The following is a 17,394-nucleotide window of genomic DNA, read 5'->3' on the forward strand; positions in this document are numbered from 1 at the left end:
GCTGAGAAAGTAAGCATCTGCCCAGCATTCATCAGGCTGGAACAACAGACAGAGAAGTCAATGGCAAAGTTCATAGGAAACGTTTCTCCCAGGGACGCTGCTGCTAAAAAGGGTTGTGATAACCTTCTTTAAGAGACTACAGACTCACTGAGAAACTTTCTTCTCTAATATCAAAGATGATCAGTAAGTTTGCTGTTTGAAATTTTATCAGCAAGAATGAGACATTGCCTGGATGACTCCAGTTGCTGTTGACACAAAGCAGCCACCTCAGTTCCCAACCCAGGGGTTGAGGTCCACATTAAAGGCTTCTGGATAGAACAGTCCTCATTTATCTCAATTTCACTGTTTCCAATAGAAACAGGACCCTGGGTTTGCTTTGCATACCAGACGTGCATGTAAACTCCTAATATAGTAACTCTCTCTTTTCCTCTGCTGTGTTGTCTCCCTCACTGCAATAGGTTAATACATCTACTTTTATCAGAATACAGGAGTGTTCCTGGTATTCTTAGGCTGACTGAGATGGGGCATGGTTGTGTAAAATGCTCTAGCTAAAGAAAATATCTGCTAGGGCGCCTGGGTGGCTCAGTGGGTTAAATCCTCTGCCTTCAACTATGGTCATGGTCCCGGGGTCCTGGGATTGAGCCCCGCATCGGGCTGTCTGCTCAACGGGGAGCCTGCTTCCCCCTCTCTCTCTGCCTGCCTCTCTGCCTACTTGTGATCTCCGTCTGTCAAATAAATAAATAAAATCTTTATTAAAAAAAAAAAGAAAGAAAGAAAGAAAGGAAATATCTGCTGCCTGCCTGAACAGTGGCTCGGAATTCTAATATTGGCTCTCAGATACCGAAAAAGGAGAATGCATCTCTGCTGTAGTTTGGGTGCCTGTGACCTGTGAATTTTAAATTCTATACTGGCTTCCCATCTAAGTAGAAACATTCTGAGGGCCAGGAAACCCGCTGTGAGCGTTGAAATGATATTTTCTGGCTCTGCTGCTACTGAATGTTGAAATCAATCTGTGGCAAAACTTCCCTGCTTCTAGCACTATCACACTTGGCAATGAAAGCCAGACATGCCAGTGTGATTATGAAGCTCTCTATGAAACTCAAAAGGTAAAGTGAAACAGGTACACATAAGTCCCAGGTCTCCCAAATACATGGCCTCACTCCATATCTGACTTATTTTTCTTAAGATTTTATTTATTTATTTGAGAGAGAATAAGAGAGAGGGAGCGAGGGGAGAAGCAGAGGAAGAGGGACAAGAAGACTGCTTGACCAAGAGTCAAGTGCTTAACAACTGAGCTACTCAGGTCCTCCACTCCACACCTGATTTAAATGTAGGGCCACCTGACCAAAAAGAAAAGAAAACATGGTGTAGGAGGGCTTTTCGGAGTGTGGCTTTGAGCTAACTGCTAACTGCTCAAAGCTAACTGCTAACTGCTTTTGACATACCCATGGGAATAGCCATAATCGTAGGCTGAGGCTGTCTTCCGACTGGCTGCGAATGCATGGGTGGATTCAGCGGCCCGGGAGGCCTGCTGCAGGTAGGAGGCAGTGGACGCCTGGCTGAAGGCCTCGGATTCCTGGCGGTGCGCAGCAGAGGAGCGGGTGCTGTAGGCCGTCGAGCCGTGGGTGTAGATGGCAGAACTTTTCTTCTCCTCCTGGTACTGGCTCATGGTGCTGCGAAGGTCCCTGTTACGGTAGCTGCTGTCATAGTGCTGGTGGAGCCTCTGATAAAAGGGCAGAGACATGGTGTGCCCTGGAGGGAACCAGGTGACCTACAAGAAAGCAGCAACTTTTGAGTGAACTACTAAGAAACAAGGTATCTAAATCAATATGTAAAAATAGATACTCTAATCTTTTCCAAAGAGCAAATGGAAAGGATGTGAAGGTTAGCTTAACTGGTTACTTAACAAACTTTCTACTTCATAGCCCACATAAGCCCCCTACCACCACTGAGCCACCTACTTGTGTGGGTTTGGTTTTTTGGATTTTGTTTTGATATCTAGGAGGTCTTTACAAAGTTTCCCTAGCCTAGCTATTGTGTTTTTCCTCAGACCTTTCATAATGTGTATTTCAATTTTTCTGGCATTTCATCCTGATAGGGACTTCATCTGGGAAAATATGTAATGATGGAGAGTCTGTGTACAGCCAACGTGGTTTTCATTCAAGAAATAATTATGAGCACCGACTATGAGCCTGGTACCATTCCAGCACAAGAAATACAGAAATGAGGGGCACCTGGGTGACTCAGTGGGTTAAAGCCTCTGCCTTCGGCTCAGGTCATGATCCCAGAGTCCTGGGATCAAGCCCCGCATCGGGCTCTCTGCTCAGCAGGGAGTCTGCTTCCTCTTCTCTCTCTCTGCCTGCCTCTCTGCCTACTTGTGATCTCTGTCAAATAAATAAATAAAATCTTTAAAATTAAAAAAAAAAAAAGAAAAAGAAATACAGAAATGAATGAAACAAACAAAATCCCTGCTCTGATAACCTTAGATAGAACTTTTTATTCTATTGCAGGTGATGGTCAATAGAGAAAATATGTAAAAGGTAAGATACAACAGAATGGGCTAAATGCAACAGAGAAAAATAAATCAGAAAAGGGACGGGGGATGCAATTTTAAACTGCCTCATCAGGGATGGCTTCTGAGCATCAAAGTGACGTCTGGGGGAAAAAAAAAGTGACATCTGAGCATAATAATATCAGAAGAGTGCCTGTGATGGAAGACCATTGCAGACACTAGGGTGTGTGCATGCATGTTGTACTCTAGGTGGTGAAGTTCAATTAGGCAGTGAAGCTGTAAGGAGTGAGCAGGGTGCAGGGTGGATGTATAGGAGATGTTAGGGGTGAGGGAATGGTATAGGGTCTGATGAGCAACTGTAGTGATTTTTTGTCTTTCACTGTGAAAGGGCTGAAAAACCCATCAGAAGGTTCCAAGCTGAGACTTACTCTTCCTTATGTATGAAGGATAGACTATTGAGGGGAAAGAATGAAAGCCAGGAGACCAGTTAGAAAGAAGGCTGTTATGGGGGCACCTGGTTGGCTCAGTTGTTGGAGTTTGCAACTCCTGATCTCAGGGTTGCGGGTTTGTGTCCATGAAACAAAGAGGGGTGAGAGATGGTCCTGAGAATTTTCTCCTGAGTAACTGGAAGATCGAAGTTGCTATTAACTGAGATGGGCAGGAGTGTAAAAAGCAGAGTTAGGGATGAAAGAATGGGAGATGGGTTTGAAATATTCTGTAATTGAGATACCTGCTAGACATCCAAGTGGGATGGTAAGTTGGATTCATGACTTTGGAGCTCAGGGTAAAGGTCCAGGATGGACATATACATTCAACAGTCACAAATATATAGATGGTACATAAAGCCAAAAAACAGATGAGAAGCCATAGGACTGAACGCTGGAGTCTGCTTATATGGTTGACCCTTAAACAATGTAGGGACTAGAGGTGCCAACCCCACCCCAACCCTCACAGTAAAAAATCCACAAGTAACCTTTGATTTCCACCCAAATTTCACTACCAATTGCCAACTGTTGAATAGAAGCCTTACTAATAAAATAGACAGTGGATTAACACATATTTTGCACCTTACATGTACTTTATACTGTATTATTACAAGGTATGCTAGAGAAAAGAAAATATTAATAAATCAAAAAGAAAATGTTTACTGTACTGTACTATATTTATTTTTTTTAATTGCATATAAGTGGGCCCATACAGTGAGAAAATAAAATATTAATAAATCAAAAAGAAAATATACTCACAGTACTGTACTATATTTATAAAAAGAAAATAGTGTGTAAACGGACCCATGCATTTCAAACCCATGTTGTTCAAGAGCCAAATATTATCCTATAATGAACTCTCTCAAATCTCACAAACACTTCAAAAGTGTATAGCATCAAAACAAACTATTTGCTCCCTTAAAGAATATGAAGACTTCTAGGCTTCTTACATGAAGAAGTACAAAAGTCAGTCATACTGTAGCCATTTGTATTGTGAACTTGAGCTAATAGTTAATTGACAACCAAGGTAAGTTTGCTTAGCACAGGAAGGCGAGGCTTCACATTGTATGAGCTTCTTGAATACTGTATCCACATACAGAAGTCCATCAGCCACATTGCTAACTTACCTGGATGCAGTAATAGTTTTATGAAAGCCCCTCCCCCAATTTTTAATGCTTTTGTGGGTGTTCTGAAATGTTCTTTTTAACATTTAAATTACATTTAAACATTCAAGTAAATAAACATAAATTACATTTTAAAATTTAAATATTAAATTTTATAAGCAAAATTGTCTGTGGGATAATCAGTTTTTCCAAATCTCTTTTTTGATTATTTTAAATAAGGAATGACTCCTTTTAAACTTGTCATGTTTTTTGTCAAGTTTAAATCTACTTTTTATTTAAACTCTTTTAAAAGCCGGTATGTATTCCCTAGAGAAGAAAATCCAGCAAACTGCACTCCAGAAATATTTATCTTGGGGCTCATGGAAGATATCAGTCTACATGGCATTTCCCAAGAGGAAAAAAATAGCTACTAGCAAGCAACTTTGCTTCAACCCTTAAATAGATTGCTTCTTCTGTTCTAAAACATACAGAAATAATTACCATATGTAATGAATAATTATTAGATAAATTTTGATAAAACAAAAGGATTATATTATACTAATACAGAAGTATGCTAAGCAGTTATAAAGATAATAGGTAAGTTTCTTTAATGATACATAGTACATCATAACATGGCAAATATTATTTAAAGGACATCCAAATAAATCATGAATGACCTTCCTATGCATTATGTTATAAACTAAGTTCATATATGCTAACATGACTTGAAATGATGTCATTTTCACAAAATAAAATGTTTGAATATCTTTCCCCAATGCTACTTCCTACTCTATTTCTATATTCTCTCCAAAATATTTATTTTTCATAGTACTTCATATTGCAGACACATCCATAACGTATTACAAGGACCTGGCTTTAAGCCATCAGAGATGGTTGTCACCACTCTGACCTCTGGAATGAAGGTACAGCTACCTTCTTCTTTCTTCATCAAGTAAGTGAAGATTATCCCCAACACATAACAGTTAGAGTATGTTGGGAAGAAAGATGATTTGGTTGTCTTCTGTACCTTTAAGACCTGCATTTCCTTTCTGAACACAATTTGGGAATTTTGGAAGAAATACAAATTCCATTATTGTAATCCTGATATGATACTTTTGTATAGGCATTAGAGGTCAAAAGCTGACTAAAGTCATTCACAGAAAATGTTAACTTTAGGACATTCTGTGGGTCTCTATGTTGCCACTGAAATATTATTTAACTATTTCCAAGTTAGAAATATCATAATCCACTCTCACACTATCCACATGGCATTGCCAGAACAAAATCACTGAATTAGAAACTCGGGACTTCAGAGTTAATTTACCTCCTTTTGGTCTGATTTATAATCAGAGACTATTGTAGGCATATGGAAGATAGAAAACACATTATATCCTGCCACCTCATCCATTCCAGATTTCAGCCAAACAACAGAACTATAACTTGGAAAGAGTACTTGGACTCACACTTACAGTTCCATGATCCCCTTATGGTTCCAGGAATAGTAGCTTAACTTAAAAAGAACAGTGTGGATGTGAGAGGAGAGCTGTGCCAGCGAAAACTGGCACCCTGCTGCTTTTGTCTTCCTTCCCAGGGGCTCCCCTTTGCTATTTCTCTGCTCTTCTGACCTGTTTCTGAAAAAACCACTAAACTCACAAGATAGAACCACACGCATGCAATGCTGTTAAGCACATCAAATATCAAGTGCATTCTTCTACCTCAGTGTCACACTTACCCCTGCTCAAAGGAGTGGCGGTGGTGGAAATGCTTTGATGTGGCTGTGGAGCTGGATAGGAGAATGAAAAACCCACAGCGGTTGAATAAACCCCCACCCCCCCAAAAAAAGTGAAGAGGCAGGGCTAAAAGCAGGACCCGGGGGACCAGTTCAAAAATAATGCATGTGGTCAGGCAGTAGAATGTCAGAGCCACATAGCCAGCCTTTTATGGCCAAGGAGGCGGACAAATATAGCAGCAAATGGGGAGGGGAGTCCTAACAAGAGAAAGAAAGAGGCACTCACAGGTAGCTGCCTGCCTCAGTAATGTAATTACATTAATGCCAGTCAATGGGTCTGCCCTGATTAAACCGAATGTAGGATTTTTATTTGGCTGTAGGAGCTAGTTTCAATCTCTTTATCACTATTTACAAGTGTAATGGAAAAAGTAATTTGTGGTTGAGAACTAAAAATAGGTGTAGTAATCTGACTCCCAAAATGGACTTCATGGAATTTTAATGCCAAGATATGGCTCTGGGTGTGCTATTCGTAACACATGTACAGTACATTTAAAAGACACAAGGTGAAAAAAGAACTTGAGGCTAACTAAAAGAAAACAAGCTAAAAAATGGGTTACACATGGTGGTGATTTTGGTCCGACAATACAGTCACTGTTTCTCTATTATCAGGAAAGTTTTCAAAGTCATAGTTTGTAGCTTGAGTATTTGAATCCCTTTACTCATTAATTAAAGCCCTTGAGAAGCAACACATTTTATCTTTCCTAAGTTCAGAGTAGGATCAATATGTCTAACAGGAGATTCTCTTTCTTTGCTTTTCAGACTATGTAACAAATTAACAGGTGGTATAACCTGGTGGTCAGAGCCTACATTTTGGACCGACCAGAGCTAGATTCCTGGCCATGGATGGCACTTAGTTGCCATCCAACCTCAAGCAATTTATTTCTCCTTCTTACACTTCATTTTCCTTCTCCACAAAATAATATCGAAAGTATGGGAATGCTGTAGAGATTAAATGCAATAATGCACTTAACCCAGTGACTGCCCCATAATATTCTGTGAACATCAACTATTATTACAGAAATAATTTGAAAACTCATTGTTCAGTTTATACATATTGAGCTGGTTGCTTATGTTCTGACATGATATTCCAGCAATATTACCTCAACTGAATACAGATCACTTGTATCTGTCAAAATACTGAACACACCCAATATCACAGTCTACTTTATAACTACAGTTAACTACAGTCTACTTGATAACTACAGTTAACATGGAGACACTGTGATGAGCACTTCATACACACCTTTATATGTACTTTATACATACCTTTTACTTACCTCACTCAATTCTCATGGTGCCCTGCAAGCCAGGTATTATTAGCGTCATTAAACAGCCAAAGAAATCAAGGCTTCAAAAGGCAAAGTCATTTGCCAAAGATCACACAGCTAGTAAATGACAAGTGCAATTCATTCAGTCCATATTTGAACACTGAATCCCGTGCACTTTTTTTGGTGACACTTCATTTACAAAGAACCTAGATATTTTGAAATGGCCTTTAAGCACAACTGAAGTCTCCATTCATAACAAACAGCAGCTTCTGAGCTATGCAAACTGTGCAAAAGAATATACTCCACTTAGTTTGATGCTGTTTCCTGGTAATATTCAACTTGGCATTTCTTCATCTACATATACCTTCTATGAGTGTGGATATGGACGTTTTAGCTATTTGGAATCCATTTGAGAGTTTTCAAAGCTTCATGTTCCCCAAGCATCCACTTGTTCTCTAAACATCTAATATAGAATGGTAGTGCTTATGAGTTTTATCTACCACGCATTGTAATGGTTCCCACTGAGCTGTTTCTATATAGGACATGGTAAGTTGTTTCAAATCTTCTCAAAGCAGAAGAGAAGAAAAGAAAACAAAAATAAGTGATATAAATCATAATACCAGCTAAATGCTTTTTTTAAAAAGCATTTAGCGCATAATGTTTAACAGCCAGTGCTCCATGCAATGTGTGCCCTCCTTAATACCCATCACCTTATACATGAACAATGAATTTTGGAACACTAATGATGTACAGTATCGTTACTAACATAACATAATTTTAAAAAACCTAAAAACAAATAAATAAGCAAAAAAGCATTTAACTGTAAAATCTGGAAATTAAATACTTGCTTTCAGAATCATATCTTTTTTTTTAAGTAATTTTCAATTAGATACAGGGGCGCCTGGATGGCTCAGTCAGTTAAGCATCCGACTCTTGGTTTCAGCTCAGATCATGATCTCAAGGTCACAAGATCGAGCCCTACATCAGGCTCCACACTCAGTATGGAGTCTGCTTGAGATTCTCTCCTTTTCCTTCTTCTCTCATTGCTTATGCTCTCTCTCTCTCTCTCTAAAATAAAGAAATAAAATATTTTTTAAAAATAAAGTAGATACATTCTCTCTTCAAATTAACTTTAACAGTATTAATATTCTTGGGGGTGCCTGGCTGGCTCAGGCAGAGAGCATGAGATTCTTGATCTTAGGGTTGTAAGTTTGAGAACTACATTGGATGTAGACATTACTAAAACAAACAAACAAACAAACAAACAAAAAAACCTGTTTTAATTTAAAACAAATAAATAGAGTATTAACATTTTTACAAATGTGAAGTGCTGAGTTTCACGAACAGTAGTTTATCCTAAAAGCCAAAACAAAACAAATATATAAATTATATTAGCCACTTAGTAATTTTCCTTTTATAGTAGAGGAAATAGTAGCAAATCACTAGTCTATATATGAGAGAATAAACAAAGAAATCTTCTTTAGAAATGCAATGCAAATGAAGCAAAAACTAAATTCCAACTGAAATCAAGAGATTTTTTTTTAAAGCTGCTGGTAGTAGTTAACAATTACAAAACATGCACCAATATATGGAAAAAGAGCATGTACTGAAAACCTACTATGTCAGGCACTATGCCATGCCTCAGGGTCCAGGAGTGACTAACTCATGTCCCTAAAGTAGACACTGTGCAGTTGGGTAGACAAAGGTGGGTGGTTACTTAAAAATAATCATGGCATCATGACATAAGGTAATATTTGCTACTTTACCCTCCACGGTTCTCCAGCTCTACTCCCTGCCACTTCCCTTCTTGCCTTGTGAAATTCCAAAAACAGGTAATTGCTTGTGCCTCCATAAACTCCAGGTATCTACTCCAGTTCCCTCATACCTGCTGTTTTCTCTGCTCTCCCTGTCCCTGTCCAGCACATGTACATTACTTCACTTCCTTAATTCTCACTCCTTTAAGCCTTCTTATCCTAAGGCCATCTCTTCTGGAAGACTTTCTTAATTCCACTAGGATAAGAAGTCTATAAAACTATATTTAATGCTTGTGTTTGCTTTTCTGTCTCTTGTACTATGAATTACTGGAGGGCAGGAGAGGAATCTTTTGTCTAAGTACTCCCAGTACCTAGCATAGCTCTTGGCACAAGACAGGCATGAATAAATAATTGTCAAATAAAGAAAAGTAGGAAATGTGGTACAGAAAAAATCCTCAGGACTAAAGAACTACTTAGAGGTGGAAGCACATAAAAGCAGAGTTATGGTGGCCAACTAACCATTGATTGGCTGAGGGCAGGGGAATTGCTTAGGAGCTGGTGATTGGGTTCTAGGAGTGGCTAAGTCTCTAAGCCCAGAAGCCTACCTGTGCCTATCGTCCAGTCAAGGGAACTTTAGATTAGTATTAGAAAGCAAGACCCCAAAGCCCAAAGCCCATTTATTTTCTTTTTTTCTTTCTTCCTCGGCCTCTTTCTTTCTTTCCTTCTTCCTTTTTTTTTTTTTTTTTTAAGGATTATTTATTTGAGAGAGAGAAAGAGAATGGGTAGGGGGCAGAGGGAGAGAATCTCAAGCAGACTCCCTGCCGAACACAGAGCCTGATGCATGCTCAGTCTCACAATGCATGAGATCATGACCCAAGCTGAAATCACAGGTTGGTTGCTTAACTGACTAAGGCACCCAGGCACCCCCCCCAAAGCCCATTTTCTAACATTATTTATATCCACCTAGTTTTCTGTCTGTCCACTCACAAATAGATGTCTAGAGTGATACTCAGCCAATGTCAATACTAACTCCCAAATAGTGTGGGTTTTTTCTTTTCTTTTTTTTTTATAATTAGTGTCAAGAACTGTGAACATATACAATGGGGTATTATTCAGTATTAAAAAGGAATGAAGTCCTGATACATGCTACATCATGGGTGAGCCTTAAAAATGTTATGGTAAGTGAAATCAGACACAAAAGGACAAATACTGCATGAGGTACCTAGCGTAGTCAAATTTACAGGGACAGAAAGTAGAATGGTGGTTACCAGGGGCTGGGGGGAGAGGGAATAAGGAGTTAATATTCAATGGGTAGAATTTCAATACGGGAAGATGCAAAAATTCTGAAGATCGATAGTGGTGATATTTGCACAACAATGTGAATAAACACAGAAAAATTAATAAAAGGAAACCTCATTTAGAATGGAGTCAGAAGGCCACAGGGGTTGGGGGGAGAGTTCTCATGCCATTCCAGCTGCGGTCAATTGCAGATCCCCCAGAAGAGATGCACCCTGCAAGCCTTAGCTTCTACTTTACTATTTCATCAGGAGGAAGGAAGGTTTTTCTCTTCCCCCTGCAACAGCCCAGTCAATTCGAAATTGTCATAACTCAGCCAATGAAAAGCCACTATACTTCAAATACCCAGTTCATGCCAATGAACTTTTAATTTTTTTAAAAGATTTTATTTATTTATTTGACAGAGAGAGAGATCACAAATAGGAAGAGAGGAGGAAGCAGGCTTCCCACTAAGCAGAGAGCCTAATGTGGGGCTCAATCCCAGGACCCTGGGATCACAACCTGAGCTGAATGCAGAGGCCTTAACCCACTGAGCCACCCAGGCGCCCCTCCAATGAACTTTTTAAAAAAGATTTTATTTATTTGACAGAGAGAAAGCAGCAGCAGAGGGAGAGGGAGAAGCAGGCTCCCCACTGAGCAGAGAGCCCCATGCAGGACTAGACCCCAGAACCCCGGGATCATAATCTCAGCTGAAGGTAGATGCTTAACCTACTGAGCCACCCAGGCACCTTCTAATGGACTTTTCGTATACTTTAAACTTCTACATTGCTGTATGTCAATTATATCTCAATAAAACTGAGGAAAAAGAGTGAAGATTCAAATTCAGATAACCCAAATCCAGAGTTCACACATTTAACCAGTATGCAATACTTGCTCACACCTAAAACAATCCACTTGTGATACAATTCTGTAACTTCTTCAATTCTTCTTAATTAGTTTTACAACTGAGGCAGGCATGTATCTTCAAGTACTAATTTGGTTATGTTCTTTGTTTCCTTCTCTCTTTCATATTCTGAGAGTCCCCTTCCCTTTCTTCCCGAGTCCACACTGAAAACAGAAACAAAGATACAAAAACAAAACAAACCTTCAGACTTAGCAAATTTCAGGTACAAGCTGACTGAGCAAGCTTTTCCAAATTCTGCTCACTAGATAATATGGAGCCTAGAAAAGATGAGGCAAAAGGCATAGTAGCCACTTGTGCAGGAAAGCAAGGACCAATAGGAGGGATGCGGAGACCTCAACCCAGAAGGAAAGTGACCTTTGGAAGAAAGAAAAAAGGAGTAGAGAGAAAGACAAAGAATATATATCCTTAAAAATTGACACTTATCTTTGAAGGCATTAAGCTCAGCGAAATAAGCCAATCACAAAGAACACGTGTTGAAGGCACCTGGGTGGCTCAGTTGGTTAAATGTCTAACTCCTGGTTTCGGCTCAAGTCACAATCTCAGGGTCATGAGATGGAGCCCTGTGTCAGGCTCCTCACTGGGCGTGAAGCCTACTTGAGATTCTCTTTCTCTCTCTGCCTTCTCCTCTCATGCACATGCACACACATGTGCTCTCTCTCTCTCTCTCTCTCTCTCTCAAAAGAAAAGAAAACAAAACAAACCCAAGGACACATGTGTGATTCTATTTATAGAAGGTGTTTAGGTCATATTCATAGAGGCAGAAAGTAGAATGGTAGTTGCCAGAGGCTGGGGCAGTGGAGTGGGGGAAATGGGGAGCTACTGTTTAATGGACAGAAAGTTTCAACTGAGGAAGATGAAAAATTCTGGAGATGGATGATGGTGATGACTGTACAACAATGTTAATATACTTAATGCCACTGAACTGTGTGACTTAAAAATGGTTAAGATGGTAAATTTTGTGTTATGTATATGTCACAATTTTAAAACATAACTTCTGATTCCCTGTTGTTCAGTATGGACAGCCCACAGTTCAGCAGTACTGGACATCAATAACCCCACTCCCCATAACAGAGATGGGCACTCAGGGAACTTGGCCACCTTGGGCAGGAGGTAGAGCATGAAGGGAGAACCATGCTTCTCTCCTCCCAAGGAAGAACTCAACAGTTCAGCTGGGACTCTCTTGGTGAGGATAGCAATAGATACACCACTATCACACCTGGTTCTCATCAGTGTGTACATACTATGTTCTACCTTGTCCACAGATAGCCAATAACAATTAATGAATGCACTGTACTTTTGCATAATAATTTGTTACCTAGTCTCTAAATATTGGACACATGGGCATTTCCAGTTATTCATCAAGACCAGAAGTCAGGGGTGCTTGGTGGCTCAATTGGTTAAGTGTCCGCCTTTGGCTCAGGTCATGATCTCCAAGTCCTAAGACTGAGCCCTGCACTGGCCTCCCCACTCAGTGGGGAGTCTGCTTGTCCCTCTCCCTCTGCCCCGGCCCCACCGCTCATGCTCTCTCTCTCTCTCTTAAATAAACAAAATCTAAAAAAGAAAAAAAGAAAAAAGACTAGAAGGTTAGGAATTAGAAACAAACATCTCCATTTTCAACCTAGCTCTTTTATTACATCTATGTGTGCTCCTTTCAGGGTCCTTTTTAACCTCCCTGGCTCTGTCTTTTTCACAGTTTCCCTAATGTGTGGGACTGGAAGAGTGGTTCTCCTTCCTTGCTGCACATTAGAATAGCTAAGGAGTTTCTAAATTGCACTCAAGCTCAGGCCATATATCAGGACAATTACCTCAAAATCTCTGGGCATGGGACATGAGTATTTCTAAAAGCTCCTAAGTGACTCTAATGTGCAGCCCAAAGGAAAAATAATCTCTTATGTCTCTTTCCATTCTAAAAAGATGAAAGTGTTTGAATTAAAAAGAGAGCTATAAATATTTTGCACAAATATAGGTTTTTGTTTTCAATTACCTCCTTGGGAAATACTTCCCCAAAAAGGATCTATGAATTAAAGTGTACATTTTATGACATTGCTATTTGGAATAATGAGGTTGATCTACAATGTCATCTACCAAATATGAATGTACTCTTTCTTTATTGCCACAGCAATATTGCAATGTATAATTTTAATTTATTAGCAAGTTTAACAGAAGTGAAATATATCTATCTCAGAGCTATTTTTAAGTTCACTAAAAAGTTGTAAAACCGACATTTTTTTTCAATGTCAGCTAACTATTTGGTTTTTGTCTATATGTGAGCTCTTTTGACCTTTGCCATGGAGATGATTATTTTTCTTGAGAGCACTATCAATCTGTTAATATAATAATAAACAAAATAAAATAGCTACCATTAATTGAGACCTACTATGTGTTACTATACCATGCTTTACATGCATTTTTTCACAAAATTATACAAGGCAGTTATTATCCCCAAGTTATAAATGAGAAAACTAAGGTTCAGACAGGTTAAGCAAGTTATCCAAAGTCACATAGCTAATAAATAGTGGAGCTGGGATTTGAATCCACCTCCATCTGGCTCTCAAGGACTATCCTCTTTACTGGACAGGTAAGCACTCAGTGCCTGTCCTGTTTATAGTACATGCTAATGTTTTGCACCATGTGATTCCTGCTCTCTGACCCACAGTGAAGGGTCATTTCAGACCTAGAAGTAACTGATGAATATCCTGGCCAGAACTTGCTGTGTATGGCCTGGTCCAAAATGGTGAGCTAAGACAATCACATTCCTCTCTTAAGAATTTGAATTCGGAAATGTTGAGTGTTGATGCACTTAACAGGAGGAGCAAAAGTGAAAAAGGCTGAACAAAGAGCTGCCTTGTATATACTAGAGTCAGAGGAGCTATAAATTGAAATGATGAGGGACTAGAAACTAGGGCTAGCAGAGAAAGATAGTTGGTAGAGAAAAAACTAAGTAGATGTGCTTAAAGAAGTAGAGACCTAACCCAAGAACAAGCATTTGGCCCATGAAAGGAAAACCAGAGTCAAATACCTGAAGCTACCTCTCTTTCTGGCAGTTCTCCAGTTTAGATGCAGTTCATGTATATCCCTAACATAGGCATCCTTTTTCTTGAGCTGACTGGCCTGTGTCTCTTCTTGCTATCAAACAAGTCAAAATAAAACATCCTTTTTAATAAATTTTTGAAATACTATGGATATTAAGCTTTTATCTGTCATATTTATGATAAAACATTTCCATTTCAATTCTTTCCTTGTTTTCATTACATTTTGACTTTTATAAAAGTAGAACCATCAATCTTATAATCAGTAATACTTTCACTGGTCAAAAACTTTTATTTGCCCAAATTATAGTGACAGGGAGCAGAGAGTGACTGCCTGAATGTGGAGTAAGGTAAGAAGTGGAGTCAGGAATGAAGCTTTACAAATGGGCATGAAGAAAGTTTGGAGGTGATGGATATGTTCAAGAGCTTGAGTGTGGTGAAGATTTCACAAGCGTACACCTGTCAAAACTAATGATATTTATACATTTTGAATATGTGTGGTTTACTATATACCAATAATATTTTAAACTCTTTTTTTTAAGTACGCTCCATGCTCAGTGGGGAGCCCAGTATGGGATTCAAACTCATGACCCCAAGATCAAGACCTGAGCTGAGATCAAGAGTCAAATGCTTAACCACTTGAGCCACCCAGATGCCCCTAAACCATTTTTTAATATAATTTTTTATTTTTTTATTAACATATAATGTATTATTAGCCTCAGGGGTACAGGTCTGTGAATCACCAGGTTTACACAATTCATAGCACATACCTTCCCCAATGTTCATAACCCAACCACCCTTTCCCTAGTCCCCTCCCCCCAGCAACCCTGTTTGTTTTGTGAGATTAAGAGTCTCTTCTGGTTTGTCTCCTTCCTGATCCCATCTTGTTTCATTTATTCTTTTCCTACCCCCCAAACCCCCCACATTGCCTCTCAACTTCCTCATATCAGGGAGATCATATGATAATTGCCTTTCTCTGATTGACTTATTTCACTAAGCATAATACTCTCTAGTTCCATCCACATCATCGCAAATGGCAAGATTTCCTATCTTTTGATAGCTGCATAGTATTCCATTGTATATATATACCATATCTTCTTTATCCATTCATCTGTTGATGGACATCTAGGTTCTTTCCATAGTTTGGCTATTGTGGACACTGCTACTGTAAACATTCGGGTGCACCTGCCCTTTTGGATCACTACATTCGTATTTTTTAGGGTAAATAGCCAGTAGTGCAATTGCTGGGTCATAGGGTAGCTCTATTTTCAACTTTTTGAGGAGCCTCCATGCTGTTTTCCAGAGTGGCTGTACCAGCTTGCATTCCCAGCAAGTGTAGGAGGGTTCCCCTCTCTCCACATCCTTGCCAGCATCTGTCGTTTCCTGACTTGTTAATTTTAGCCATTCTGACTGGTGTGAGGTGGTATCTCATTGTGGTTTTGAGCCCCTAAACCATTTTTCAAAACAAATACTCTTCTCTCCAATTAAGACACTTACACAATTCTATTTCATTCAACTTATTATGCTTTATCCTTGACTGGAACTCACCTGCTATTTATTGTTGTTTATGCTATGAGGGCTTAAATCAAGTTTATTTTTCTCAGTTTTAATATTCTCTTTCTCAACCACCTTTTATAAATAGCTATTTCTGTCACTATTGTTTATTACACTTGAGAAGTCATATGCTGAACCCTACAGTTTCCAATCTATTTCTATTAACATTTTTCATTCCTTGGCCAATTTTTCTGTTTTTAAACCTAATACTATCTGCTTTAGAGGTCTGGAATTTTGTTCCCTTGTGATATTTGTAATGTTTTAAAGTCATGTAAAGCACATCACATCAGGCAAGGGTGCTAATGTTAATACACACACACACACACACACACACACACACACACACACAGTTATTGTTGTATACTTACATGAAATTTATTTCATGTAACTGTTATACACATTATTTTAACAAACATCTAATGCACTCTATATGAAAAGAGTTTAAATAGACAAAATTACTACAAGAATTAACAGACTAACATACAAGATTTTATTCATTGTTCTCCCATCTTGAGCAGTAATTTTTATTGGGCTTATATATCCAAACAAGCTCTAACCTATCTGTGGTTAATCCAGCCACAACAACTACATTCTGTACCAAGAAAATTTTCATTCTGGACCTAGCGGCCATACAGAAGTCTGATAACATACATCTGCTTGCGTTTTAATACCGGACTACTTTCATCGCTCACCCTCTTCCTAAGTCTCCTTTATTGTTTTCTAACACCTTGGCCTCAAAGTTCTTGAATAAGGCTTACCATTTTAACTTAGGTTGCACTGCACACGCATGACATGACTGGCACTGTGCAAGGTCATGGAAATAAAAACAGAAGGTGGCACCCTTGGGAAGTATATGTACCTTCCTATCATCTTCTTCTTTCATCTATCATTTATCACCTTCCTCTTTCATCTTCCTGAAGCAAGAAATTATCTTGGAAAAGTCCCTTCAAATTTAACTTCTGGTTTTTTGGTCTTTCAAGGATTACTGGGTAGTGCTGTCAGACCAGTGAGCTAATACCTTATGGAATCAGCACTCCACAGGATGATGCAAAAGGAGGTATTCATTATTAAATATTGACAGTCTATACAAAACAGAATCTAAGGAAAACAGAATCTATGCAAAAGGAGGTATTCAGTGTTAAATGTTGACAATCCATACAAAACAGAAACTTCTTTCTCCAGGAGAAAGAAGAACTCAGAATCAAAAGTTGTAATATACTTACAGGTGGCTGGCAAAACAGATACTGCCCCAAGGCACTGATTTCAGTGCATTAATTCTTGCTGGAAAGTGTGCAAGAGACCATAGAGTTTCTTTTCCTGGGAAAAACAAAAAAAAAAGTCAACATTTCGGGCAAATATCCCCACTCCAAATTATTAATATGATCATTTTTATAATTTTTTTAAATTGTATTTATTTGACAGAGAGATAGAGAGAGAGCACAAGTTGGCAGAGTGGCAGGCAGAGGGAGAGGAAGAAGCCCAATGCAGGGCTCGATCCCAGACACAGGGATCATGACCCAAGTTGAAGGCAGCCACTCAATTGACTGAGACACCCTGGCACCCCCAATTTTATCAATAATTAGCATGATTTACCAATCAATATAGCATAGAGGCAAAAAGTTCAGGACACAAATTAGATTCCTGCTTCTTCTCTTCCCCTTGGGCAGGTTACTAATCTCTCTAAGCTTTAAGTTCCTCAT

At 39.0% G+C, this 17,394-nt stretch overlaps 1 protein-coding gene across 8 annotated transcripts in view; it reads right to left on the minus strand.

Moving 5' to 3' along the window:
- MYOM1 (myomesin 1) overlaps positions 1–17,394 on the minus strand; it is a 148,901-nt gene that overhangs the window by 130,752 nt on the left and 755 nt on the right. Inside the window, exons 2-6 of one of the 8 annotated variants that reach the window (XM_059139558.1) lie at positions 17,288–17,394; positions 16,918–17,011; positions 14,131–14,237; positions 11,088–11,254; positions 1,446–1,771 (exon numbers count right to left, since the gene is read on the minus strand). In XM_059139558.1, coding sequence (XP_058995541.1) covers positions 1,446–1,744 — 299 coding nt within the window. In that variant the 5' untranslated portion in view covers positions 1,745–1,771; positions 11,088–11,254; positions 14,131–14,237; positions 16,918–17,011; positions 17,288–17,394. Of the gene's footprint in view, positions 1–1,445; positions 1,772–5,569; positions 5,595–5,832; positions 6,143–11,087; positions 11,255–14,130; positions 14,238–16,917; positions 17,012–17,287 lie in introns of those variants that run through there. The other 7 variants (XM_059139561.1, XM_059139559.1, XM_059139560.1 and 4 more) reach the window with 7 other exon arrangements.

This window comes from Mustela lutreola, chromosome 11, assembly GCF_030435805.1.
Source record: "Mustela lutreola isolate mMusLut2 chromosome 11, mMusLut2.pri, whole genome shotgun sequence".
Taxonomy (NCBI): Eukaryota; Metazoa; Chordata; class Mammalia; order Carnivora; family Mustelidae; genus Mustela; species Mustela lutreola.